Source organism: Protopterus annectens, chromosome 4.part1 (genome assembly GCF_019279795.1).
Source record: "Protopterus annectens isolate FY-2018-M chromosome 4.part1, PAN1.0, whole genome shotgun sequence".
Taxonomy (NCBI): Eukaryota; Metazoa; Chordata; order Ceratodontiformes; family Protopteridae; genus Protopterus; species Protopterus annectens.
The window spans coordinates 444286724-444313907 of record NC_056734.1 but is presented as its reverse complement, the minus strand read 5'-3'; the positions used below and the strand labels follow the sequence as shown (position 1 = coordinate 444313907).

The 27184-nt window shown below is 39.6% G+C and overlaps 1 protein-coding gene across 7 annotated transcripts in view; it reads left to right on the top strand.

The window, feature by feature from the left end:
• The window catches only part of DOCK10 (dedicator of cytokinesis 10), a 2344342-nt gene that overhangs the window by 1256948 nt on the left and 1060210 nt on the right, over positions 1-27184 (top strand). For all 7 annotated transcript variants that reach the window (XM_044070265.1, XM_044070268.1, XM_044070269.1 and 4 more), the window contains exon 14: positions 22295-22377. In XM_044070265.1, coding sequence (XP_043926200.1) covers positions 22295-22377 — 83 coding nt within the window. The remainder of the gene's footprint in view (positions 1-22294; positions 22378-27184) is intronic.

The window sequence follows — 27184 nt, the reverse complement described above, 5'->3', positions numbered from 1 at the left end:
TGGCCACCAGAACCCAGCTATCCTCAAGAAAAATACTGCAGGCCCTAGGGTTCATGGCCTCATGTATACTGCTAATTCCATATGCAAGACTGCATATGAGAAAACTTCAATGGTACTTAAAAAGTCTTTGGTGCCAACATTCTCAGGACCTAGAAACAGTCATTCCTATCCTACCCTGTCTAAGGACAGAGTTCCTGTGGTGGGCAGAAGCATGCAACCACAACAAGGGACTGCCCTTTACCCAACCCCACGCCACCCAGACCCTAACCACAAACGCATCAGACTATGCCTGGGGGAGCACACATGGACGGCAAATGCATTCAGGGCCACTGGAGCCCAAATCAAATTCATTGCACATCAACCAAAAAGAGATGCTAGCTGTTCAGCATGCTCTGACAGCTATCAGATCCCTACTCTCACCAGGACCCCTGCTAATAAAAACAGACAACACCACAGTTATGTGGTACATCAAGCAGGGGGGAACCCACTCTTACCCACTCTGCAGGCTTGCCATGGCCCTGTGGAACATAGCCTTGGACATGCATATTCATCTGCAAGCTCAATTCCTGCCAGGCAAACAAAACTCTCTGGCAGACGACTTAAGCAGAGATCTCCTAGACCCACATGAGTGGCAATTATAACCCAGCACCTTCAGCCTTCTAATCCAAAAATGGGGGACTCCAGAGGTGGACCTGTTTGCCTCCCCCTGCAATCACCAGCTCAGCAAATTCTGCACCAAGACACCTCACAGCAGGGCCTGGAAAGTGTGTGCCCTATCCTTCTTATTCCTTGAATTCTTCCCCAGTGACCAGCCTAATTATTATTATTATTATTACCCACCCTTTACAGGGCTATTGGTATTTACTTTTTACTGGTGGTGTTTTCCCACCATAACTTAGCTCCCTATTTGAGGGGGCTCCTCACATTTGGGGCAAGAAAAACGGATGTAATGGTGTCAGTTGCCTGTTTTTATACCCCTGACAACCTGATGTCAGTCCTGGAGTGACAGCAACCAACAAAGACATACTAAGTCTCTGGTATTTGGGCTGACTGATGGCTACCTGCAGGCAGCTAACCCAAGTGTGATGACTGCAACAGTGAATACACTTGAAAATCTACATTTATGGTAAGTGTACACAACTGTACTTTCTAATGTACTGCTATCTCATAAGGATAGCTTTTAAATACATGTTGATTTCCTACTGTAAAATGTGTACCCATTCCTTATTTAAATGTGATATTTTGAAGCTTTACTTAAACAGACCCTATAATGACCTTCTGTAGGCACCTCTAAAGTTTGGCTGTAATGAAAATTAAAGAAGTAATGACCACACAATCTCCAGCTCTCTCCCCACAAAGCACACAGAAGCCTTCTGTAAACATACATCTGAGTGGGGCTCATTTTAGAAAGGGTGGAGTTGAGAGCAGAAGCCACCACTCAGTCCATGTCAAAATCCATTTATACAGTCTTGGTGTTGGGGACCGCCAGTCTCCTAGAAGCTCTATATGTCTGAATGTTTTGTGATAGATTTTATGACTTTTGGAATACAATTACTTGTTAACTGCATTTTAACTGATACCCAGAAGAGTAATATATGTGTTCTGGCATTTTTGAACATGTCCACAAATAAAAATCAGTAATATTTTTTTATACACATGCACACACAAACAAGCATAAGCTATGGCAATGCTAGTTTTGCACTTATTTCAGCAAGTAGCAATAATTTGTGTAACACTGGTACTGCCACACCAGATCAGTGACCATTCTTTAATGGTTGTCAAACAGCAGCAGGGGTACATCACTTTTTTACCTTATTAAGTAGCAATGCATACCTGTCACTGTCCCTGATTTCAGAAACGGTACCTGATTTTGCCTCATAGTTTTGGTCTGCACCTTGTAGAAAGATTGATCTGCTGGTAACCCATTCAGGATTACAGTCAGTCAATAAATCCAGACATCAGAGTTTTATACGTCTTATTGTCCAAAATTGCATGCTGATGCAAAATCTATTATTGTATTAACTTTGTAAGTGAATTATAGTAATATTTAAATGTACTCCTTATTTTGAACTTTTATTCTGCTATTACTTCTGGCTTTGCCCAGAATTCTTGAGCAAAGAAATTGAGAGTTATAAATTTGTGTGTTTTATCTGTATTTATAAAACAGCCTGAAAGAGAAAAACACCACTGAAGAATGGAAGCATCAACTCTTTTTATAATCCAAGGTTTGTACTGAGATCAATCAGTCTGGGCTGCTGATCTCTCTAGTGCTTACCTTGCTCACATTCATTATCAGCTTTATCCCAACAGGGTCATAGCGCAACCCTTTTCAGTTAAAGAGCATAGTTAGGAAATTAATCCATTTTTTCTCCTCATTTTTCTCCAACCAGCAGCAGCTTTTGTGGGACCACCACACAGTGAAGGAGGATTAAGTGCCCCCCTGCAGCCACAGGTACTGTTATTCTAAAAGTGTATTAATTCTGGTTTAAGCACTTAGGCTTTCAGGCCAGTTATTTTACATTAAGAGGGTTCGTGGTCTGCACTCTTGTGGGAGGAGAGGCTGGACTCTGCCCTTCTGAGCTGGGAATTTCTGATTGAAGGCTTATAGTGCATGCATATCTGAACTGCTTCTTACTGAAGTTGGTGCGCCTTGTTTGCTGTGGCATAGACTGGATTCGGGCCTGCTGGATCTAGCTTTGTTTGTGTAAATTGAGCACTAATCCAGGCATTCTCTAAAGTATTCAATTGTATTTATTACTGCTTGGTAGTAACTTGATTAAAGTTTAGCTGTCATTCTAAGTTTTTTGGATTAAGCACTTGGGCTTCAGACCAGTTATTTTACATTAGGAAGGTTTGTGGCATGCACTGTGGTGGCAGGACAGGTAGCTTTCATCCTTCTAAGTTGGGAACTGCTGATTGAGAGCCCAGTGTCTGTTATTCTTAAAGTGTATTAGTTCTGGTTTAAGCACTTGGGCTTCAGGCCAGTTATTTTACATTAAGAAGGTTTGTGGTCTGCACTCTTGTGGGAGAAGAGGCTGGACTCTGCCCTTCTGAGCTGGGAATTTCGGTTAAAGGTTTATAGTGCCTGAATATTTGAACTGTATCTTACTGAAATTGGTACACCTTGTTTGCTGTAGCATAGACTAGATCCAGGCTGCTGAATATAGCTTTGTTTATATGCTTGTTGTTTGTTTGCTTGTTATTTCCCTGAAACGTTAATTCCACCTAATACGCGGCTTCTCAGCGCTTCTGTGGATCACTAGTGATATCTGTATTGCTTACTGTACTTATTTCCTTGTTTCACTTGAAAGAAAGTTACTGTTTGTTGTTTTTGCATTTAAGTTACCTGTAACACATTGCACTTAAGTTACCTGGCACTTGCTCACTAAAGCAATTATATAAGTCAGCACTAAAAATTAAAAGCACTACACCCTCACTCCCCAATAGCCCTGGTTTTCAATTATTAAGGAATTCCCAATATTATTCTAGCATGTCCAAAGGTCAGTTGTCAATCTCCTCTCCGGTCCAGCTGGTGAATCTGTGAATCTTGAGGCAATGTTACAACTGCCTCATGTACACAGACAACCCTCTCCTCCTCCCAACAAATTCCAACACATGTGAGAGATGCAACCATATAGCCAAACTGGAGGCTAAGCTCTCTCAACTCAGTACTGGCATAACCAGTCAGGAGGAGAAGGAAACCACACTCACTACAATTCCAGTCTCACATAGACCTACCACGACAGCAAACCAAACACATAATCACACAAAACATACTCGAGGCTCTAAATAAAGATCTGCCGAAGCAGCAGAGACCTCCAAAGCAGACACCCAAGCAGCCGCTACCCCAAAACAAAACACATGCAACACATATCTCACAAAGCCAGTGTGCCAAACAGTCACAGCCCTTAAGACTAAACAACACACCTGATACACTTGTAATAGGTGACTCTATCGTCAGGCACACTGACGTCCCGCTCACCAGGCTGAACAAGGAGAGGGTCATGGTGAGCAGCCTGTCGGATGCTAGGATCCGCCACATAACACAAGCACTCAGGTCACTCCAAGGCAAGTACAAATATGACTCAGTCATTGTCCATGCTGGTGTGAATGACCTGAGACGTACCTCCCTGGACTACATGAAAAGAGACATAAAGGAGCTCTCTGAGCATGTAGCCCAGGCCGGTATGACCCTGACCTAGAGTAGCATCTTACCCTCACCAAGAATGATGCCACAATATGAAGACAAGATGATCAATTTCAACAATTGGCTTAAGTACTGGTGTCATTCAAAGGGGATCCAATGCTTGTCAGCTTGGGATGATATGCTCGACAAGCCACAATGCTTCGCTAGGGATGGCTTGCACCTGTCACCCCTGGGCTTTCGGATATTGGCAAAGGCTCTTGCTACCCCATAGTGCCTTTTTTAGGCAAGGCTCAAAAGACAAACCCACCTCCATAGGTATCACAAGGGATAAGAAACTAAGAGTAATGCTACTCAACGCCAGAAGTCTAAACCTCAAGATGCACGCACTCAAAACTCTCCTTAGCATGGAGAACATCGATATCTGTGCAGTAACAGAAACCTGGTTCAGGGCTCCCGAGAGCATCCCAGCACTACCAGGTTATACCTCATACCATGCTTTTCGGCACCAAAACTTGGACCGAACCGCAAAAGGAGGGGGAGTATCGATATTCATCAAAGATACCCACACCTCCAGGTTGGTGGCAAAGCACGAAGCATCAGAGACTATCCATGTGCAACTAACAGTGGGTAAAACTGCCTTCCAGTTTATAGCCTGCTACAGACCACCCTCCCAAACCCAGGAACCCCATTCGGCCTTCCTGAGAACACTGGAAAATATGAAGGTCTCTCCAAACACCATTATATTGGACGATTTCAACTACCCAAACATAGACTGGGAGCATTACTCTAGCTCCAACACCCTAGCCCAAAGGTTCCTAGAATTTATAAACTCAAATGCTATGGAACAACTTGTTACTACTCCCACAAGAGGGGAAAACATACTGGACCTGATCATCACCAACATGGGGACTCTATGCTCCAGACCAGAAGTGTATCCCTCACTGGTAAGATCAGACCATAAACTAATCTCACTGGATATTCACATCCCGACCCCACCCCCTGCCCAGAAAACCACAGTGAAAAACTTCTCTAAAGCAAATTTTACACTCCTCAAAACTGAGGTGGAATCCTTCAAAGCCCCTGGGCCTGTGGAAAATACGGCCCAGACCGCAGAATCCTTTATAAACGCATTCTATGAACACCTTCAGGAATGCATGGATCATGCGATCCCAAATAAAACCAAGACCCAATCCTCCAAAGGCAGACGTCCTGTCTGGTGGACCCCAGCCATAAACAAACTATACAATAGAAGGAGGAAGCTACTAAATGATAAAGCAAAATCCCAAAAGGGAAGGCATCACTGATCAGTATTAGCAAAAACTACGGGCACACATAAAATTGTCTAAGGCCAGCTTCGAGAGAAAAATTGCACAGGACACTAAGGATAATCACAAGGCTTTCTTTAGTTATGTTAGGAACCTGGGTGGTAATTCCCAGATATGCTCAGAATTAGTCCAAAATGACAAAAAATACACCGAACCGACAGACATTGCCAACATCCTAGCTGACAGGTTCAGCGCAAACTTCTCCCCCCCTCCCCACCAAAAGGGCAAATATCTATCCCAGCAGAGTGCTGCCCCCCTGACATCTCAGATGCTCAGGTAAGAGCCGCCCTCTCCAAAGCAAAAAACACAGTATCAATGGGACCAGATGGTGTCCCGGGCTGCATCCTACATGAACTCAAAGAAGAGCTAAACCCAAACATAAAACTACTGTTCAGTCTCAGCCTTACTACAGGATATGTGCCCAAAGAGTGGCGTACAGCAACAGTGGTCCTTCTCCATAAAGGTGGTGCCTCAACGGATCCTGGAAACTATCGCCCCATAAGCCTGACTAGCTTGGTCTGCAAAGCTATGGAAAGGATCATCATGGACTTCATAAATAAAGATATTGGGGACCTACAAACACTGGATCCTACCCAGTTCGGCTTTGTTAAGGGCAGATCCTGCCTCTTAAACCTGGTTGATTTCTTTGAAACAGTCACCAAGGCCATTGACGAGGGGAAGGTGGTCCACACAGCCTACCTGGACCTCGCAAAAGCCTTTGATACAATACCCCACTCGGGCATTATAGATAAGCTCACCAGCTTAAATATAAACCCCTATGTCACTAGATGGATTGCAAACTGGCTCAAGGACAGAACCCACATGGTTAGAATTGCTGGAGCCATGTCAGACTCCAAACCAGTTACAAGTGGTGTCCCACAAGGCTCAGTCCTGGGACTTCTCTTGTTCGGTATATATTTCTCGGAGGTACAGGCCAACATGGAAGGACTGTGGCTGACCAAGTTCGCAGATGACTGCAAACTGGGTGCCATAATCGACTCTCCAGCCGACACAAGCATCCTCCAAAAGGGCCTCATAGAAACAGACAAATGGTGCCAGAGCCATGGCCTCAAGCTAAATGCCAAAAAGTGTATAGTCATCCCTTCGGCAAAAACAAAGTGCCCACAAATTACCACATAGGTGGAAATCCATTAAGTACAGAAGAAGTAATTAGGGACCTGGGGACCCAAGTTGATAGCAATCTCTCATTTGACAACCACGTGGCCAAAGTGGTTAGAAAACATTTTATATAGCCCACCTAATCATGAAGGGATTCACATCTAGATCAGGGAGGTCATCGTGCCTCTTTACTCATCCCTCATCAGGCCCATAATTGAGTACAATGCCCCTTTGGGATGTACCTTACCAGACACCTGCAGCAACTGGAAAGACCCCAAAAGTACCTCACCAAGAGGATCAAAGGGCTCAAACAGATGCCATTTGCTGCCCGGTTAAAGAAACTCCAGCTCTACTCAGTGGCATACCGCCTGTTCAGAGGCGATCTGTGCCTGACGTATAAAGCCATGTCCAACCCGGAATTAATGGACATGCTGCACCTCAGAAAATCCAAATCCCATCGAGCTACGCTCGAGAGACTTGAACCTCAGCACTGAAATAAATAGGACATGCTGGAGGGACAGATTCATAACCCAGAGGCTCCCTTCACTCTGGAATAAAATCCCAGTCCAGGTTAGGCAGAGTCCCTCACTGACTCTCTTCAAGAGGAATCTTGATGAGTGGATGGGAGATCGTAGGTTTACCCCGGGTATCACTTCTGTGTCACTGTTAGATAGAGGCACAGTATACTAACCTCGAAAAAGGGCATAGCAAAATAAATTTAAAATGGGTGGCGAAAGCCAAACACATTCTGGCTAGGCTTATAAATGCCCTAGGGCAGATAGCCTAGTATGAACCTATGAACCTATGAACCTATACCTAAAGTTAGCTGTGATGTTAGTCTTGGTGGACAGAATGATTGTCCACCAGCAGGATTAACTAAGCTGGGGCAATATGTCAGTGGCAAAATATTTAATAGAATTGTGAAGCATTTTACTTAACAATACAATGTTACTATAACCATAGGTGTGTCTGAATGTTAAAAGAGATATAAATAACAGTTACTCCCCACCTACAAGTACACAGGATTGCTGTGCTAGCTTTTGTTTGTTTGACAGACATGTTACAAAATATCAAGATAAGGTAGTTTGCTCTGGTTAGGGGCACCCTAGGACCAGCAAGCCCACAGCAATCATAGGGTTCACTGGTGCCTAAAGTCGGCTATGGGCATGTGCCTCTTTTGGGCCCAGGGCATTACAGAAGTGCAGAGATAAACTTGTTCTAAAAGGATTTCTTCCCAGCCAACACCTTCTCTCCCAGAAATTTCCTTTCCTGCAAAGAAAGTCAAAAAAGTGAAGCTTCAAAGAGAAAAGGAGAAAGAGAAGGAGAGACAGATAAGCCTAATGAACTTAGCAGAGAGAGAGAGAGAGAGAGAGAAAGAAAAAGAAGAGAAGAGATCAGAAAAATACAGGAAACAGTTGGCAGATCCATTGTCCATTGGAGTCTTCTAGTCCAGCCACAAAGACACCCAGGTGTTTGAAGCCAGAACCTCAATGGATCTGATCATCTCTCCCGTCATGCATCTCACCAGGGCCAGTGAGTCCATGGCTCCACTCCCTCACACTACAAGAGGATCGCTTTTCTTGCCACCTTTTGTTGCTTCATCCTTTAGGTCCTTCAATTTTTTGAGTCTTTCAGAAGCTGATGTCAAAAGGATGATGTGGAAGTTCCTTCAGACTCAGATTCAACTGGGATTCACCTTCTTCAGGGGCTCCAGCTACAGCCCTGACTACTCCTCCACTGGTTTCTCCCATTCTGGTCTGACTATCAGATCTGAAGCCCATGGTTTTGAGTCTGCCCAGTAAATCACTGACATCAGATTCAATAGCCTTTTCAGCTTATATGGTTTCCCTGACTGTCTTAACTCAGGCAATATCAGATCAGGATGAGTCTTGGAGCTGAAAAGCCGGAGCCAAGGCTCAAGTGCCAGAGTCAACTCCAAAGTTTTTGGATGCATCCCTTCTCCTCAGTACCTTGGCACTCAACAGCTCAGCACCATTGTTAGACTCAGAGCCTGGGTGGGTTGGCCCTGAGGACACCCCTTTTCTTTCTGTGGATCGAAGGATGGCTTCTCAGCCCAAATTATGTTTTTGGCCTTCAAGGCATTTGAAAGGGTTCTCTCCAAGTCAAGAGAGGAGGTGTGTCTACCACACACTTCACTCTGTCCCAACCTCCTGTGGATTCTGCCTCTGTATTTGCTCATCCTGACTGACAGGGACAGTCAGCCTCATTCAGCACTGGGGTTCTCGTAATCATGCTCCCTGTCTGATTCAGAGCCTTCTCAAGAAGCCCACATCGAGGATTATCCAAGGAAACAGGCTTTGGAGACATTCTGGAATTAATGAAGGAATGAGGGGATTTGTCCCATGTCACTCCCTTTTCTGAGGAGTCAGTGTTATTCAAGGCATTGGGGTTGGCTTTTTTACTTCCTGGCTGGTTCCACCTACTGAACTCATACACCTAGTTTCTCAACAGGCATGGAAGGAACCTGATGTGGTGGAGCCAATATCACTAAAACCAGACAAAATTTTAGTAGTCCCCAGGACTAGATTACACTGCAGCAAGGGTCTCCTGGTAGGTGTTATGGTTGTTGCAACAGGCAGAAGAACGGAGCTGTCTGATAACAGCATGTATGTCCTTCCACCTAATAGAGAATCTAGGGCTTTAAACAGATTTTGGAAATGGATATATGCTTCATTGAATTTTGCACTTAGAACACTGAATTACCTAGCTCATATGACATGTTTTCAGAGGGACTTGAGAAAAGAGTTGACAAAATCCCTCTTGTGTAATCTACCTGCAGACATCCAAAAATCAGTGGAGCCCCAGTTGTCTGCCCTTCAGTTGATGTCTAATGTAACCAGACATCTGCTGTCCAGTGCAGCTGACAGAAGAGCCATGGCAGCAGGCACCAGCATTACAATTTACTGGCATGCCTGAATGTGTCTGTGCAACTTTGTGGAAGGCTTCAAGATGGCATTCATTAATGTCTCCTTTGATGGGTCAACCCTTTTTGGGCCTAAAGTGAAGAAATAAGAAGGCAAGACCTTGTCTGCAGTCCATTTCTGTTTTTCCAGCCTACAAAGGTCCTTCAATACAGAAAGGGGGGAAACGCTGTGGTTTCAGAAATCCCAGGGGTTTGGCCAGGATGCTTCTGTGAACAGAGTTCCTTGAGGAAAAGAGAGAATAATTATGATGAATTTCACCCCAGAGGCAGAGATGGACCACATAATCAGGGCTTTTGCAGTCCTTTTACAGAGAAATCCTACCAGTGTTCCTGAACCGTTGCTTGACTAACATATCTGGAGGCAGTCAGGGGGTGCTCATTCCTGCACCCTCAAACCTGGCCTGCCATCACTCAAAATTTATAGGTACTGAGGATAATCACCAGGGGCTACATTATTCCCTTTGTTTCTCCTCCTCAGAAAATGAAGAACATTCCCTGATGTAATACTCATTCAGATGGAATCTGCAACTGCAGAAGAAGTAGAAAAGATTCTAGAAAAAATAGTTATCCAGCAGGTCCCCCCAGATCAGTTAGGATCTGGAGTCTGTTCCAGGTTCTTTTTGGTTCTAAAGAAAACAGGAGGCCTAAGACCTAAGCCACTTCAATCATTTCATGAAACAGACAAAATTTGGGATGGTCATGATGCAGCCCAACCTACCTCTTCTGAAGAAGGATGACGGGATGTGCTCCATATCAAGATAGCAAAGCAGTCCAGAAGATTTCTCTGTTAGTGGCTGGGAGCCAGTCATTTTCAATTCAGAGCACTGCCCTTTGGTATCACCACATGTTCAACAAATGCAGGGCCATGGTAGCATGGTAGCAATGTATCTCAGGTTTCAGGGGCTCCAGGTGTTCCCATATTGAGACAATTGGCTCCCTACCACACCAACCAAGGATCTACTTGTCCAGTGCAGGAACTTCTTGCTCCATCTTTCCCCACAACCCGGATTTACAATTAATCTTGCCAAGGGCCAGCTAATACCAGTGTAGCAAATAACCTATAGGATGCCACCTGGACACAAATTCTCAAATAGCCAAACTTCCAGAATCCAGTGTATTGTCTCTACATCAGGTAGCTTCAGAGGTCCTTCACTACCCTTGTCCCCAGCAAAACTTATTCTCAGGCTTTTGGGCTTGATGGCTGCTTTTGATCACTCTAATTCTTTAGCAAGGTACTAAATGAAAGTCCAGCAGTGGACTTTTTTTGTTCAATTGTCCTTGATGTCTCGTGCCCTGCAAGCACCAGTACACCTCACACTAAGAACACATCATATGGTATTTGACCTCCCCCATAGTGTTAAGTAGTCAGACATTCTCCCCATCACCCCAACAGCCACTATAAAACTGATGCTTCCTTTTTGGGGTGGGGGGGCATTTCGAAGGGCAGACAGGCCAAGATTCTTGGTTGATGGCATAGGCTAGTCTTCATATCAGTGTCTTGGAGATGATAGCAGTCCTCCTAGCATTGTAGGCCTTCCAGGATTCCCTCCCCAAAGGTGTGACCTCCATCCAGACATACAACATGGCAGTAGTCTGCCATATCAACAAGTAGGGAGGAACCTGATCATATCCACTGTGCTGGGAAGCCAGAAGAGTTTTGCAAAGAATGGTGTCCTCCCATAGCTTTCTAACTGCAATGTACATCCCAGGTACGTTCAGTTTTCTGCCAGACTAACGGAGCAGTAGTATTCTTCTGCCCCATCAGTAGTTCCTCAATCAGACAGTGGCAATGCATATTTTCAGTCAATGGTACCACCCCTGCTATGATTTTTTTGCTTCATACCTAAACAGTAAGTGCAGCAGTTACTTTGCCCCGATCCCTCCACAGGGTCAGACACTGAGGGATGCTCTAGTCCACAATAGACCCCTGGTCCTCCTTTTTGCCTTCCCCACTTTCCTCTGATTACAAAGTTTCTTCAGAAAGCCAGATGGTGCAAAGTGAAAGTTATCCTAATTGCCCCCTGTTCACACTGGCAAATATTGTTGCCCTTCCTCTGGTTTCACCTAGTATAAACACCTTGGATGTTGGTCTCTCATCCAGACCTTCTGTATCACCTGTCCAGTCAGCCTCTCCAGGACCTGAAAACACTGAAACTGACCACGTGGTTTCTCAAATTTTAACAGTGGATAGGGATATATCAGGCTTTCTGCTCCAGTTGTTCACATTCAATCCTTTTCTCCAAAACCAAATACCACAAAAGTTTATTCAGTAAATGGAGAAGGTTTGCTATATGAACTTCCTCCAAAGGATTAAACCCTTTCTCAGCTATTCCTCCATCAAATTTGGATTTCTTGGCTGAGTTGTTTCAAAAAGGACCCAGTTTCTCTACCAAAATGGTACAATTAATGGTTGTTTCCATTTTCATGTAGGGCAGAATCAGACCTATGTTGCTTCCCTAAAGATTTTCAAGGATTTTCTGAAGGGAACCTTCCTTTTAAGACCCCCAATCAGAGATCTGGTTGCCCCCTGGGACATTACTAACATGCTTCAGGCTTTGACAGAGGCTCTATTCAGACATACAGTATATCTAAAAGTACTTTCTTAGAAAACTGTCTGGTGGGTATCACATCTGCACAGAGGTTTTTGGAGTTGTGCCTTATCATGTAAACCTCAATATCTGTTTTTTCATAAGGACAGAGTATCTCTAAGAACAAATCACCAATTTCTCCCAGTGGTGGCCCCTGGGTCAAACCTTAATCAAATTATCAATATACCAGTGTTGTTTCTAAAGTTCTCTAGCAAAAGGGAATATGTTCTTCATTTGCTATATGTTCATCGTCAGGTTTTAGTTACATAGGGTAAAGGCTATCAGGAAGTCTGATCAACTTTTCCTTGCCTTTTCCAAAACTAAACTTGGTCAAGCAGTTTCTAAAGTAACACTGTCCAGGTTGCTGTCTGACTATATTATCTTTGTGTATGAAAAACACTGACTTTATATGGCAAGCCAAAGTCTCATTCTACCAAAATGGTAACTACCTCCCGATCTTGTGCATCCTTTGGCTCCTCCATACTCAGGAATATCTTTTCTTGACTCCACCCAGGTCTTTGGTAGCTTATCAATCTGTCCCAAAGGTTGAATCAGAAAAGACAACATCGAATATGAAAGTTATGTACTTAGCATAATGCTAGCTCAGAGTGGTCATGTTTTCATCTGGTTAATTTTCTGTCCCTTCATCCCCCAGCCTAAAGTGTCATTTTTAGACCCCCAGTCGAACAGTTGGACCTCACCAGGGGCCTTGTCTTTGACAGCATGTTCTTGTTATGCAGAGTTTTGTCATTATTAACCAGTCAAGTAGGTTTGTATGGTTTTATTGGATGCAATCTTTTAAGAAAGCAAACTTGATCTGAGATACTCTGAGGAGCTGAGGGAAAATGGGTAGGAGAGGACTCAGTGTCCTGGATCCAGGCTTCTAAAAAAAAGTTCCAAGGTTGGATCTGGTATCTGAAAGACTGAACCAGATGAAGACAAGACAACATGGATCTAGCATTAACGTAAATGCATACCTTTCATATATAGATATCTAGATAGATAGACTCACACACATTTGTCTGATATTTCTAACCATACTTATGCATGAAATGTATTATCCTGAGTATCTATATTTATTGTTTTAGTTTTCCTTGTTGACAAATGTAGGTTTTTTAAATTTTATTTACATGAGGCATCATTTGTTGGATGACTGGTTGTGCATTTTTTGGACCATTTTATGTCTGATTAGTTTCTGTTTTCCCACTGAAGTGAATGCAGGAGAGGTTAAACTTTTTGTGTATATTTTTATATTATATTAGTCTGCATTTTCATTTTCTTGGATTTATTGTTCTGGGGTGCTCTGTGTTCCATTTATATATTTGGCATATTTAATGTTTAATTGAATATTTATTGCATTTTTCCAACTGATATATATAGGCTGAGTAGGTCTGTCTCAGTTTATTTTTGTAAGGATTGTGGCTTCTTCCTATAGATATTTTTTGGATGATACAATCAACTTACAGATGTTTGTAAAGTTTGAATTGTGTTTTTTTTCAGCCCATTTTGGGAGTTCATGGTTAGCATACATAACATATCTGTAATGTGTTGGAAAAGCTGGAATAGCATTGCCTTGGCTTCAGTTAAACTGCTTGAGACCTGTTAACATATTTTCTGTTTACATGAATGTTGTGATCTTGCGGTGTTTTCTCCTTGCACTGTAGTTTCTCACTACTTATTATAGTAACATCTTGTAGTCAACGTGCTGATTGTAGAAGTTCTCTGAGCATGATGGGTAGTGGACAAAGACTGGTCATTCATCTCATGTTGTAAGAATTGTAATTCCTTGCATGAGTTGGATGAAAGTTACAGTGACAACATGTGATCTTACATGTCTGGATAAATTTTTCTTCAGTATGTATGGTTAGTGATTATAAATTAAATGATTTCTATACCTTTTTTTAATCTGGACTTGTTTTTAATGACGAGCAATTTTTGAAAGATAAGTAATCTATTACTGTTGTATAGCTTATTAATTTATGATCATTCCTCATCTATTTGTGTAAATAAAGTGTTTGCTTATATGTCCCTATCAATAAAAATGCTGTTACATTCATCCTTAGCATTATCATTTCTTCAAGTGCTAACTAAAAGGTTAATACCAAAGTCATTCTGGACTATTATGTAATTACTGGACCATTGATATTCTAGTTAAAAAGCTTTTGACTGCTCAGGATTGTTTTTGTGGTTTATTTTGAGAACAGCTGGCATTTATTCATTTTCATCTGATTTAGTTGACAGAAAAATATTGCATAACATTGTTTAGCCTACAGTATCTCTTCAAAACTTTTATTTATGGGAAGATATTCTAGTAATTTGCATTGATGATACTAAAACATGGGTGCCATGGCTTTGATGGCAAAATGTTGATCCCCATAGCCTTGATTTTTAGTGCTCATTTAAAACTAGTTAATATGGCATCTCAAATGAGTAGGTAGAAACTCAGATGAACTGATTTGGAATGATTTTGAACAAATTTAGATATATTTCTTTGCACATGCATCATGGAAAATCAACATTTAGTAGCATGCCAAAATTTGCCAGATTTAGAACGAAAAGACCAACAGCAAAATCAGTTTCCTTTCATCAAAAAAAAATCTGTTTTACCATTTGCAGTCATTATTATTATGATTATTACCACTTTGTAGAAAAGGAAAATATAGGACATGTATTACCTCTACCTGTTTGATCAATCAGCTGTATGCTAATGCAATGCTAACCCAGCATTAACCAGTCATATTTTTTTTATTTCTTCCCTTGCAGATCAAAAAGTTTGTATTATATTCTTGTCTGAATCAATGTTTCTGCCAGATGGTACTTTGATTTTCTGGCTGACTTTCCTCCTTCACACTTCCATAATTAATACTCTTACCTGTTGCCTTTCTTCAATGTTTCATATATGTATATGCATACAGGTGTCATTTATTTAACCATCTGTGACACATATTTCTGCTATTATGTCGGCAAATCTTTCAGAAAGTTATCTAAAAGGATATATTAACACATTACAGTAATTAAAAATAAGGATTTAAACAATTCTTTGGCTAAACAGTCGTTAGGTTGCTCGGATTTTAGGAAGTTCTTATTTTATATTTTGGATGCAGTAAATGTAGACAATTTTTCTGATCATTTTAACACACTGCTTGACTGCCAAGAAGCACAATGGCAGATCAGATTGCAAGCGGATAAATAAAACAGTCTTGAATTAATTTATTAACATCAACATTTTTTTTATTAGCACAGAGATTTTAATAGTGCCCAGTGTTTTATCATTGTAACTTTTTGTGGAAGGATTTTTTTTTTTGTTTTTGGTTTTTTTTTTTTTTACACTGTTGCTTTTAGAATTCTTAACAATTAATTGCTTCATTGTTTATATTGGCTCAGACAATGTGTGATTTAGGCAGTTAAGTTTTAAATGCGAACAGGAAGTTGCTTGCTTCATTCTGAAGAAGTTCTTAGTACAATAAAAAGAACAAAAGCACTGCATATCATTCGTGTCTGAGTCTCCTTCATGCTAGCTGCTTGAGGAGAACTTTGTTGTTGTTGTTGTATCTTTCAGCTTTTCCCGGTTAGGGGTCGCCACAACGGAACTCCGGTCCGCTAATGATTGGCAGTAGATTTTTATGTACCAACTTGCCAGGCCTGACGCACAACCTTCAACGAAGGTACTCCCGTTCACGGATGTCTCCACACAGAAGACGCTTTAGCTGAGAATCGAACAGGACAACGTCTTACTGTGAGGTGACAACGCTACCGCAGCACCACCACCGCAGCTTGCTTGAGGAGAACTGTACTGTTTATTATTGTTCTATGCAGTGGTTGTTTTTGAACTCGGTTTCTTTCTCTAAAAACTCCACACTATTATTTTCCATTAAATTCCATTTTTTATTCATCATTTCATTTTCCAGTCTCCCATATTCCATTGTAACTTTCCGTTTATACATCACCCACAGTTTGACTAACTATCATAAATAAATCTTGTAGTATAAGGATCTTGCCATAATTCTTCCACTGCTTCTTTACCTCCTTTATAACATCCTCATTATTTATTTTTTAATCCCTTTCATGTTTCCCATGTATTGTCTTTTTTTACCAAATTTTAACCACATTGCCCTATGATCTGAAAACATATTTCTACAGTTCTTCTTTCCCTTTCAGCGAATCCTTCTGAAAACAAAAGATAACCTGTCTCTGTTTTGAATTCATCTCTTTTGTACATAAATTCTCTTTTTACTTACATTTAACCCTCCTAACATAATAATTTCCTTCATTTTTAACAGCCTTACCCATTTTTCTTACTACTTCTGTTACAGTGAACAGTTGAAATCTCCCATCAAAATAATATTCATGTTAACCACAGCATTAGTTGTTAACATATTAAACAGTTCATTCTGTATGTTTATATATCAGTTTTCCTAAATAACCCCCTTTTAATTGAATATCAATCAGATATTTTTCCTGCCTTAATAATATTCCACAATTATAATATGTTCATTCACAAACATCTCCACAATCCCCACATGCCTCTCTATACCTAACTTCCATTCTATTTTTCCATTCCATAACATTTGTAACTGCTTTATTTTGTGACTGTTAATAAATGGTATATGCATTAATGCAGGTAAATATGTTTTAATTGTTTCATACTATTGATACAACATTAATCTTCTCATGTCATTCATAATGCTGCTCACATTTAAGGTAACTACCTTGCAGTCACCCCGTTCCTTCCTTCCATTCCTTCTTTCTTTCACACTTATTCTTTTAAATTTTATTTTCATATCTTTCACTCTTGTCTAAATCATTTTTTTTTATTTATGTAACATTTGTTTACTGGGAAAGTCTGACTTGGAACAAAGCCAGTTTTCAGTGGAGACCCAACATGCTCCAGATGCATGTCTTTGTAATGTGGGAGGAAACCGGAGCACCTGGAGGAAATCCACATGAATGCAGGGAGGACATGCGGACGCCACACAGAAGGCACCCCAGCCAAGAATCGAACTGGAGAACCTCTTGCGGTGAGGAGACAATGCAACTGCTGCAACACTGTGCTGTCCTTCTTCATTACTGACCTCTGAACTTTCTTCAGCTCTATTTTCTTTTAATTTTACATCTGATTTTCCCTGTCTCTTTAATATTCTTTCTTCTTCTGATACACTAACAACATGACTACTCTTCTGTTCTTCATCTGTTAGCACATTTAATTATTTTCCTTCCTTACAGTCCATTCATAAATGGCCAACCTGTTACATTTATAATGTTTTCATTCACATCTTTTTGCATAATCCCATTTCTCCACATACCTTTTTTTTTTTCTTTTAATATATTTGTCAATAAGATGTCCTTCTTTTCCACAAAAAATGTGTATTGAGTTGCCTCCAATATTTCACAACACTCATATTCCCCTCAAATTTTATAATGCTTGGAATGTGAACAATCTTTTCATTTACTACTTTTAATATCACAGTATATTCCCATCCCTCTGTCCTAAATCCCTACTATTATACACTTTCACATTGTCCATTATGTAATTACACATACTTTCTAAATGTTTTTTTCACATAATTTTTTCAGTGTCCTTGTGGAATTGCACACGTACTTCATGTACTTTCTTTTTAGTTTCTCTTTTGGATGCTTTGTTGGCAAAAAAACCCAAAGGCCATCATTTTTTTTGTATTCACTCAAAAACTTGTCCATACCATGACTATTCTCAAAAATAATGTCACAAAAAGTTTCTTTACTTATCAGAATGAAAGCCCTTACCTCATGAGGTTCAATGTCCAGTGATACCACAATGTTGTCCCAAATGTCATACCTATTTATTTTTTAGTCCTCTTTCCTTTATATTCCAATAGTATGTTTCTTTCTTTGTGTGCTATTCTCATTACTGCCCCTATTTTATTCCTTCTGTCACAGTCTCTGCATACAACTTTCTCTCTTTATTCTGTTCTTCAGTTTTCTTCTTCAAAATCATGTCTACTCCTCCTTTTGTGTAGTTTCCATTATTTCACCCTATGATACATGTGTAACATTCTCAAGTTGGCATTGCACAATCATTTCTTTAAGTAAATCATCCCACAAACCTCTTGGCTGGAGGGTTATAAGAAAATATTCCTCTGTAATCACCATTTATGACTCTGTCTCAGCAAACAGTTCATGTTTAAAAAGGCTCTCAGAATCACTCGTAACACAACTACTTGTTTCTAGATCTGTAAACTGTATTTCATCTGTCTTCTCTGCTATGACCTCAGTCACCCACTGTCTCCTAGCCACCACTGCTCTAGGAACAAGACACGTTCAGGTACCTTGTACAGCTACAACTAGGGAAATCCCCAGTGCCCTGACCAGTCAGTATATATACCAGCTTGGGTCTCCCATGAAAAGAGGCCATTGGCCTAGTAGGACTAACCCTGTAAACAAAAATTAAATTTTCTTGAGTACCTCTTTTCTTTCATGATGAATCTTTAATGCAAATGATTTACATAAATGGGGGTCTTTTCCTTGAATTATGACTGTTACTTAAAACATTTCTGTTAATTTCTGCAATGCTATGTATGGATAGCTATTTAAAAATCTTTTTATCAGATCACAGTGGTGAGTGTTTCCATCTTTCTGGAGTACAAAGTGTCACATTCCCTAAGAAAATATTAGAAAAAATGTAATCAAACTCAACTTCTCAACTACCTAATATATAACCAGCTTCTATCATCAACCGAAGGCAGCCTCTATCCTCATCACAGCACAACTACTGTTCTGCTGAATTTTGTTAATACTATCATCACCAAAAGAGATGCTGGAATCCTAGTCTTTACTATCGTTTTACACTTATCTAAAGCTTTTGATACAGTCTCCCAGCAGAACCTCTTACATAAACTCGCATCCTTAGGGCTCATCATCTCTTCACTGCAGTGTTTCCATAGCTACCTCTAAGACAGAGCACAAGCAGTGAAATGGAAAATGATTTCTCCACCTTCTTGTCAGGAAGTATTGGTGTCCCACAAGGATGTATTCTAGGCCCCATACTTGTCAACATATTAATCAATAACCTTAATACTGTTACCAAAAATTGCTATTCTAGTTCAATACTCTGATAATTTGAACCTTATCTTCTCTACCAGATCTCCTGCTAAACTCCAAAAGGTTACATAATGGTTCTTCTTATTGATTGAAAAATGGCTAAGTAATTCACAACTACTTCTAAACCCTAAAAAATGAATTACATAAATTACTATAACCCACGCCAAGGCGCATCTTTACTAAAACAACAGTATTCACTATTGTCTCTACCGATAACACTGCACTACAACAAGTAAACCCCAAAAATTACTGACTGTCATCACAGATGACCAGTTTCAGTTGAACCACCATGTATCAAGCATGGTTAAAAATATCATTAAAACCTAGGTACATTATACAGAGTAAAATGTAGCTTGATGGCATAGCCAGAAGATGTATAGCCTCTACTTTCTTACGGCCTCTCCGTTATGCTGCTCCAAACTTCAGTAATCTTCAAATTTTGTAACTGTCCAAACTTGAGCAATGTTAGAATAAAATAGCCAAATTTACAGTAAACTGTACCAATAGAACACAGTGCTGCCTAGCCCTCAGAGAATTAAACTGACCCACTAATGCACCTCTTCAAGTGCTCAATGCTCAACACCTACTAATACACAACTATTTTTTTACACTGCAATAATTGCCTCTATTTCTTTAAGACTTTAGTCCAGTTATCAAATGTATGTGTAATTGTTAATGCATATTAGTTAATGTCTGCTGATATCTATATATTTTTGTACTAAACCCATTCAGATAAATTATAATTTTTCTTTTTTTTTTTTTAGGGTTATTAGCCTATTCGTAGTAGACGAGTCACAAAGTTTGACTAGATTGTCTTGAGTTGTTTGCTGAAGTTCTGGTACAGGTTTCTAGCAGTAGTGGATCATCTGTATACATTCCTGTATTAAGATTGAGGAGGTCATGTGTTAAATAATTTGTAAAAAGAGAGAATAGCAAAGGACCTAAAAGAGAACCTTGGGATGCACTTTGAATTCCTAAATCTGAGAGGAGGTAACTGCTATAGTTCTGAAAGGTTGTGGAAATGGGGAAGGTGCATAGAATACTAATAGTCATGTGACAGCCAAGGACATAGACCAAAGTTAATGTTTGTGGAAAAGGCTTTAGGCATAGGTAGTCAGACGAAATCCGCTTAGTAACAGTTTGCGGGGTGTAACCAGGCATTTTCAGTATATACAGAGCACATTTATCTGAGCATATTGTCAAACCTTATGGATCTCAGCACTCATATGTAGAAATATTTAACCTAATGCTTACAACATAACAAATCTGTACTTCTAAAACTAAGTGCAAGAATGCTTTTCTAAAAATATAATTTTCATGGTTAAAACATTATGTGCGCATTTCATAAGTATATGGAACAACATTTGGAGAGATGTATACATATCTAAACATTAGATAGGTAGGAAAGGGAAACAACGTTAAGTCTGAGTACAGAACAGAAATTTCTGACTGCATCATAGATATGATAAATAAATATTTTTGCACTTAGTCATACTGTGAAAGCTTGCTATTTAATGCACTAGTACCAGGCACAGAGGGTTCGTGAATGCCAGCCATTAAGCATAAATCCATTCTTTAGTTGTTGTAAATGCCATATAAAGCAAAAACTGCAAGAATGATCACCATGTGGCCGAAACACAGGTATGTGCTCAAGGGTCATTTGTATATATCCCATGGGCCTCCACTTCAGGAGGTTTAAGGTATTACACAGTGAAGACTGTAACATATACATATACATAGGTAAGTACTGGGCTAGTTACCCTTGCAGGCCAGAGTCTCTTCAAAAGTGAGAATTAAACCCTGTATGTTGGGCTGTGAAGTAACAATTAAGCCATTATGCCAGCCCTCAACCCCATGCTTGGCTGTATCTGCAGCCTGTAAAGCAAAGACAGTGCTGCATGCAGTTTCTACTCAACTGGGGAAAAAGAAATATCTCAATGTATAAGATAGGCTGGGCAATTGCTGTGAAGATGATTGAAAAAAGTATGCAGTCGTATGAACAAAACTCATAGTCAGCAAGTTTTCAGAGAGAAGTGAACATGGGCATTTAGGATTAAGCTATTGCTGGGGACAAAAAGGAAATTGCTTTAGCTAAATATGCATGCAGAAAAGGACAGGAGAGAAAAAAATTAGTCAATCATGCATAGAAAGTATATATTTCCATTTGGACTGAGAATAATACCAGAAATCTCAACATTTTCATAAAGGAGACAGAACTGAAGAAATGTTCATAGATTATTGTGAATAAATCTTTGGAAGATTGGTGTGAGTTACAGAAAGATGAAGCCCTTAGTACCACTTACAGAACCAAGTTCATGTAGCAGTCTGGGTGTTGGATAATTGGGTTGGAGAGGATAGGGGTTAGCAGGAAGGTGTCACCCAAGTTGTGAGACAGAGCCATCTTCCTCCTCTTAGGGTGGCTTTGAAGGCAGTAGCCAATACTGCCATTCTCTGACTCATCCCCTCCAGTGCCTAGGGTATTGTTTGAACACAGGTAATATGGGTCACAGCCAGGGCTTAATCCTTCTATACAATGGAGATGAGTAGTTCTGTTTAATGTTATCAGTCTTTTTGAAGATTTGTTTAGACTATGATGAAAATGTTTATGCTAATCACAAAATGAGGAGAGACCTAACAAGGCTAGAGGAGTGGGCGTGAATATTCAACCTTGCATAAAATGAAAAGTATAAAATGGCACATTTAAAAGGTAACCATTTATTGGAGGGCCAATTAAGAAAGAGGAAGTAAATCCAATGCCAATGCACTGCTAACACTGACTATGGTGTACTTTCCATGTTAGCTTTACCTGGAAGTTGGGTTAATAGGTATTAATTAATACCAGAGCAAAGAGATATAATCAGTACCAGAGGATTATGGTGCAGCAAAGGTGTTGTACTATTAGCTATAAAGGCAAAGGAAAGGAACCTCTTAATCGAACAAGGTAACAACTATACCCGCACATATGTGACATAGGCATTATTTTAGTTTCTATTTGGGGTGGGGAGTACTGCATATTTTATGTACCTAATGATTCTGACTTAAAATAATGAACATTCTTAAGAAAGTGTGTTAATAATCACTGTTTTTTTTTTAGACAGCACAAAAGACGTTAAAATCAAATAAACAGTTCTGCAGTAAACTGGGAAAGTACCGCATGCCATTTGCATGGGCAGTAAGGTAAGCTTGATTTAACTTCCCAGTCAGCAGTTTTGTTAGAGTCTGCTCTGGGCCATTAAATAATCTTTCAAACCAGAAATATTTTAAAGAATCGTTTTAAGTGTGTGCTTTGTCACCACGTATTTATTGTTCGAGACAGTAATTATCTTCGTCTTATTTTAAGAAAATAATATAATAATGTAAAAATGTTTAAAAACAAAATATTTAGTTATTAACCAAGTATCTGCATTACTTTCATTTGGGAACACAGTTTGCATCATGATTTGCACAACATTGGCAGGTATATATAATTCTCTGCAATAAAATGTTTCATGTAGTAGATGTCAAATGTGACATATTATTTCAATCATTTTGTGTTATTTCACAGCACTTACAGTAAGAAATGCACTTAAATCAGTATAAATCCCATACATCATTTTGTCTTTTTATGCTTTATGCAAATTTCCTAGCAATTATTTTGTAAAGACAAACTGCATTTAATATGAATGTGCACATGTATATATAGACCCTGGGATTCAGAAAGGACTACCACCAGGGGTAAACCCTAATGTTGCCAATTTTCAGATGATTGTAGCCTTTACAATTCAACAGCTCCATCACAGTGATTCTATATGGTTAGCAGAGTCACTGAGATGGACTGTTTCCACGGCCTATCACAATGCTAATGATGCAATCTGGTGGAGTGGCATATGAAAATTAGCAATATACTCTCACTTCCCCTAGAATACATTTGTGCATTGACATGGCCAGCTGCATTAATTAACATGGTCAAAAGGTTGCTTTTACCCATTATTTCCAATGGGAGAGACAACATAGCAGGTAAGTGTTGGGGAATTTAGCAGACAGGTAATGGTAGGAGGTGTGTGGGCATGTGTATTTGTTTTTATGTGCATTTCTGAGTCTGTGTGTGTGTATGTGTGTGTGTGTGTGTGTGTGTGTGTGTGTGTGTGTGTGTGTGTGTGTGTGTGTGTGTGTGTGTGTGTGTGTGTCTGTGTGTGTGTGTGTGTGTGTGTGTGTGTGTGTCTACGCATAAGAGGAGAGATTACACCTTTAAATATGCTATGCATATGCTACAGACTCTATTATGGACCAGAAATGTCAATTAATATGTTGCTTACTTGTAGCTTACATCTTATGTCTTGCATTTATATTTTTCTCTTTGTTTTAATAGTTTTCTATTCTTGTGGCTCATAACCATCAAGCAGCCCCTGCAATTATGTCTATTTGTTCCATATCACTGAGCAAGAGCATACCATTCAGGCAACAAAGACAGATTTTCATTTTACTGACCCTAACCCTTCCTTCCATGGCTGACATGCCATCAGAAATGTGAGTGTCTGTGATGCCTTCCTTTGTGAATGTGCACATTCATACACCTGTCCCCAGAAGACTGTCAGGTGACATGGTTTGGCAGGTACAAATGAAGATCCTTGGCTTGCACAATGAATGCCATGTACAGGTCTCTCCTGTAGATGATGACCATGCAGCAGGCTGGCCTTTTTCCCTTAACCCAAGATAGCTGAGTTAACATTGACCACTCATTCCCACTTTCCCTCCTGAACTCCTGAACTCCTGTGTCACCTAGTTTGGTAGTCAATTTTTGACTCTTTTGTATTGCATCAGAATTGAGTAGCTTATGGTGGCAAAATTTATTCTGCCATGTTAAATCATAATTAGACTCATGAATATACATTTGGATTATGCTGATACACAACATGCTTATTTGTTGCATTTTTGTTAATGTCCATACTTATGCAATTTGCTTGCACCAAAATTATGGATTATGAATATTGTAAATACTGTTTGTATAGATATCTGTTTTTTGAGTATGCATGTGTGCAGTGGGAACAAAATACTGTGTATCAACTTGGTAAACCTTTGCTTATCAAATATATGCAAGATTGCTTGAATGGCTGTTGAATATGATTGATTCCTCAGGCAAAACTGGAGGCTAAATTGTCTGAGAGTTTTTAGTGTGAATGACTTTATAACCAAACCACAGGACTGGTTCTGACAGACCTTATTAGTACCAAGTATGGGTAAAAATGGTGACAGTGATCTGAATGGGCATTTTAACCATACCTCTCAACTGTACATATTTTTACAGAATGTCCAGATTTTTGCCTCATGTTTTTGACTTGTTCCTCAAAAAAATGTGGTTTTCTAGCAAATCACTGAGGAGTGGAGTCGCTAAATAATAACATACATATAAGTTTCAAACTCTGTGTCCTTCTGAAAATGCATGCTAATGTAAGTCTTGTTATTCTAGCAATGTTTTAAGTTTATAAGGGCAATATTTAAAATTTGTCCCTATTTTTAGGCCTTTGTCCGCCATTATTTTAGGCTTTGTCCAGATTTCTTGTTCTGAGAGATTGAGAGGTATACTTCTAACACTCAGTATGTGTATAGAAGCTTGCTTATTTGAGAGCTGTCTAAAGTAAGGAGCTATAAATACTTTGTCAAAGGAAAAAGTTGGCCACTTGAAGTAGGTCAGGAATAGAAAATGTTGAAATAGAGAAATAAAAGATCATGGTGGTATTGGATTATGGGAAATGACTGGAAAAAATGATTGTGTAAATAGTGCTGCAGAGGTGGCATGAGTGTATTGTGTCAACAAGTCCCTTCCAAGGGCTATGCGTTGTAAATTGTTTGGAACCCCCAAATTACTAACACCATTTAGGCATCACCCATCTTGATAATCTATCCCTTAAGTCTATAGACATCTTTTTGAAGGAGTATTTTTACAAAACCAGGAAGTAGTCTGGGTCTTAAAGTGTATTTTTTTCTAATAAACTTTTGGTGATGACCCCTTGTACCGCCTAATTAGTGCAACTTAACTCTATCCTCACACTTTACCTTACAAAATATTTTTTCAACACTACAGCTACACAAAACACTCAAAATACATACTTCATTATTCATGCACAGCACTAAATCCATCTCCATGCCTAGCCCTTACTCTAACAATAACCCACAAACATTCACACAAAACTAAATCTGGCCTATTACTTAGCCCTTACTCTAACCCAGAAACATTTGCACACAGACATGCTAGTACCCCTAGTTCTGAAACCTTTGGTATTAACAACATACACTCTTATCTGCCTGCCAGAACACATCTATTCTCATTTGACTACTGCAGTATTAAATTAATAGTCTACTTGATAATATGTGATGACTTTTCCATCAGAAAAAAAATACTTGCTACAAGAGACATTTGACATGTGTCAGAGCCCTTCTAATAGACATATTATGTGTGCCAGGTATAGCCTGAACTCCTCATAGATGAATGTGATGTTGCCCCAGTTTCTAGTAAAAATTATGAGTAGCCCATGCGCAATCTATGGGCAAGTGATAAAAATGAGACTAGGACACCATAGTGTAAGACTGAACTGTGAATTCTAGCTGACAAAATGAATAACCATCTTAGAATTCAGGAAAGGCCAGAGTTTCAAGATGGAGAGGGTTATTATACTATGGTGCCATTTTTCTCTTTCTCCCTGTGCAATGTCAGAGATGATATATTTTAATATCAGGGGTATGAGAGATGAAGGGTGACTTGATCCTCTACAAAAACACCATTGTTTCCTCTTTAGGTAAGTTTTCTGTTTTACTACTTATTTTGGGCTGTGTGCTCACTTGGGAATTAGTGATGTTCACGTGTATGGTCACTCACTGAGCAGTTTACCATTATTATGAAGTTGATGTTCATTCCTTTGATAAGTTGTTTTAGATCTGTAAAAATGATTGACAAAATGAGGCATGTAGTAAGGCATATAGCAATACTTGTATGGAACCTCAGTTTTGATCAAAGTATCCAAAATTTTAGGGAAAATATTTTGAACTGGATAACTGATTCTGAAAGTGATTGCTAAGATAGTATCATGGATGCTGACTCAGTCCTTTAAGTCTGTAGTAAGAACAAAACTTAGTCTAGATGCAGCCTTTTGCACTGATTGAAATAAATATTTTCTCAAGCTAAAGAAAGTGCAGGTACAGTTCACCAAAAGATTAAAAATAGCAAGCAAATTAACTTGTGAAAAACTGAAGTAAGTCTCTCAGTTTTTGGTCACTCAGTGGTTATTTAGTGGGACATGTTATTTAGTCTTTAATTTATTGTCTGGTTCTGCAATGCTTGAATAACTATATCAAATTGCTAATGCACACAGAGTAAAAAGGAGATATGGTAATAAAGTACTTGTAACAAATGTTAACACCAGCAAGAAAATGTATGTGTCATTGGACAACTACCTACCAAGCTGTTGGAGCAAAATACATTTATAAATACTTCAAAGTGTAAGACTGAATTTATTTAAAAGAGCAACAGGAAGGTTACTTGGTTCATAGGTTACTACTAGGCTAACTGTCCTTGTGGGCCATTTTAAGCCTAGCCAATTACCCCATGTGAGAATCAAACCCTGCACCTTGTGTCTATAAGGTAAACACCTTAACCATTAGGCCACCCCATCGTTTTAAGATTGCTTCTCTCCAAGGAGATCAGATGCAAACACAGCTGTCAAGTGCAGGATTCAGACCCCTACCTAACTACTTTATGATACTAGAGAAGTACACATTACCATGACATGCTATACACATTTTTGAGAGCTCTCTTTCCCACAGGTATATTTGTCGGATGGTGACATCATCAGACTTGACAAAGATAAGTATACCACTTTTAAGGTGTTTTAGTAGTCTACACAAAGGTTGGTCCTCTCCAAAGAGATCACACACACGTCAAGTGCAGGATTCAAACCCCTACCTAATTATTTTATGATCCTGAAGGGGTACGCATTAACATGACGCACTA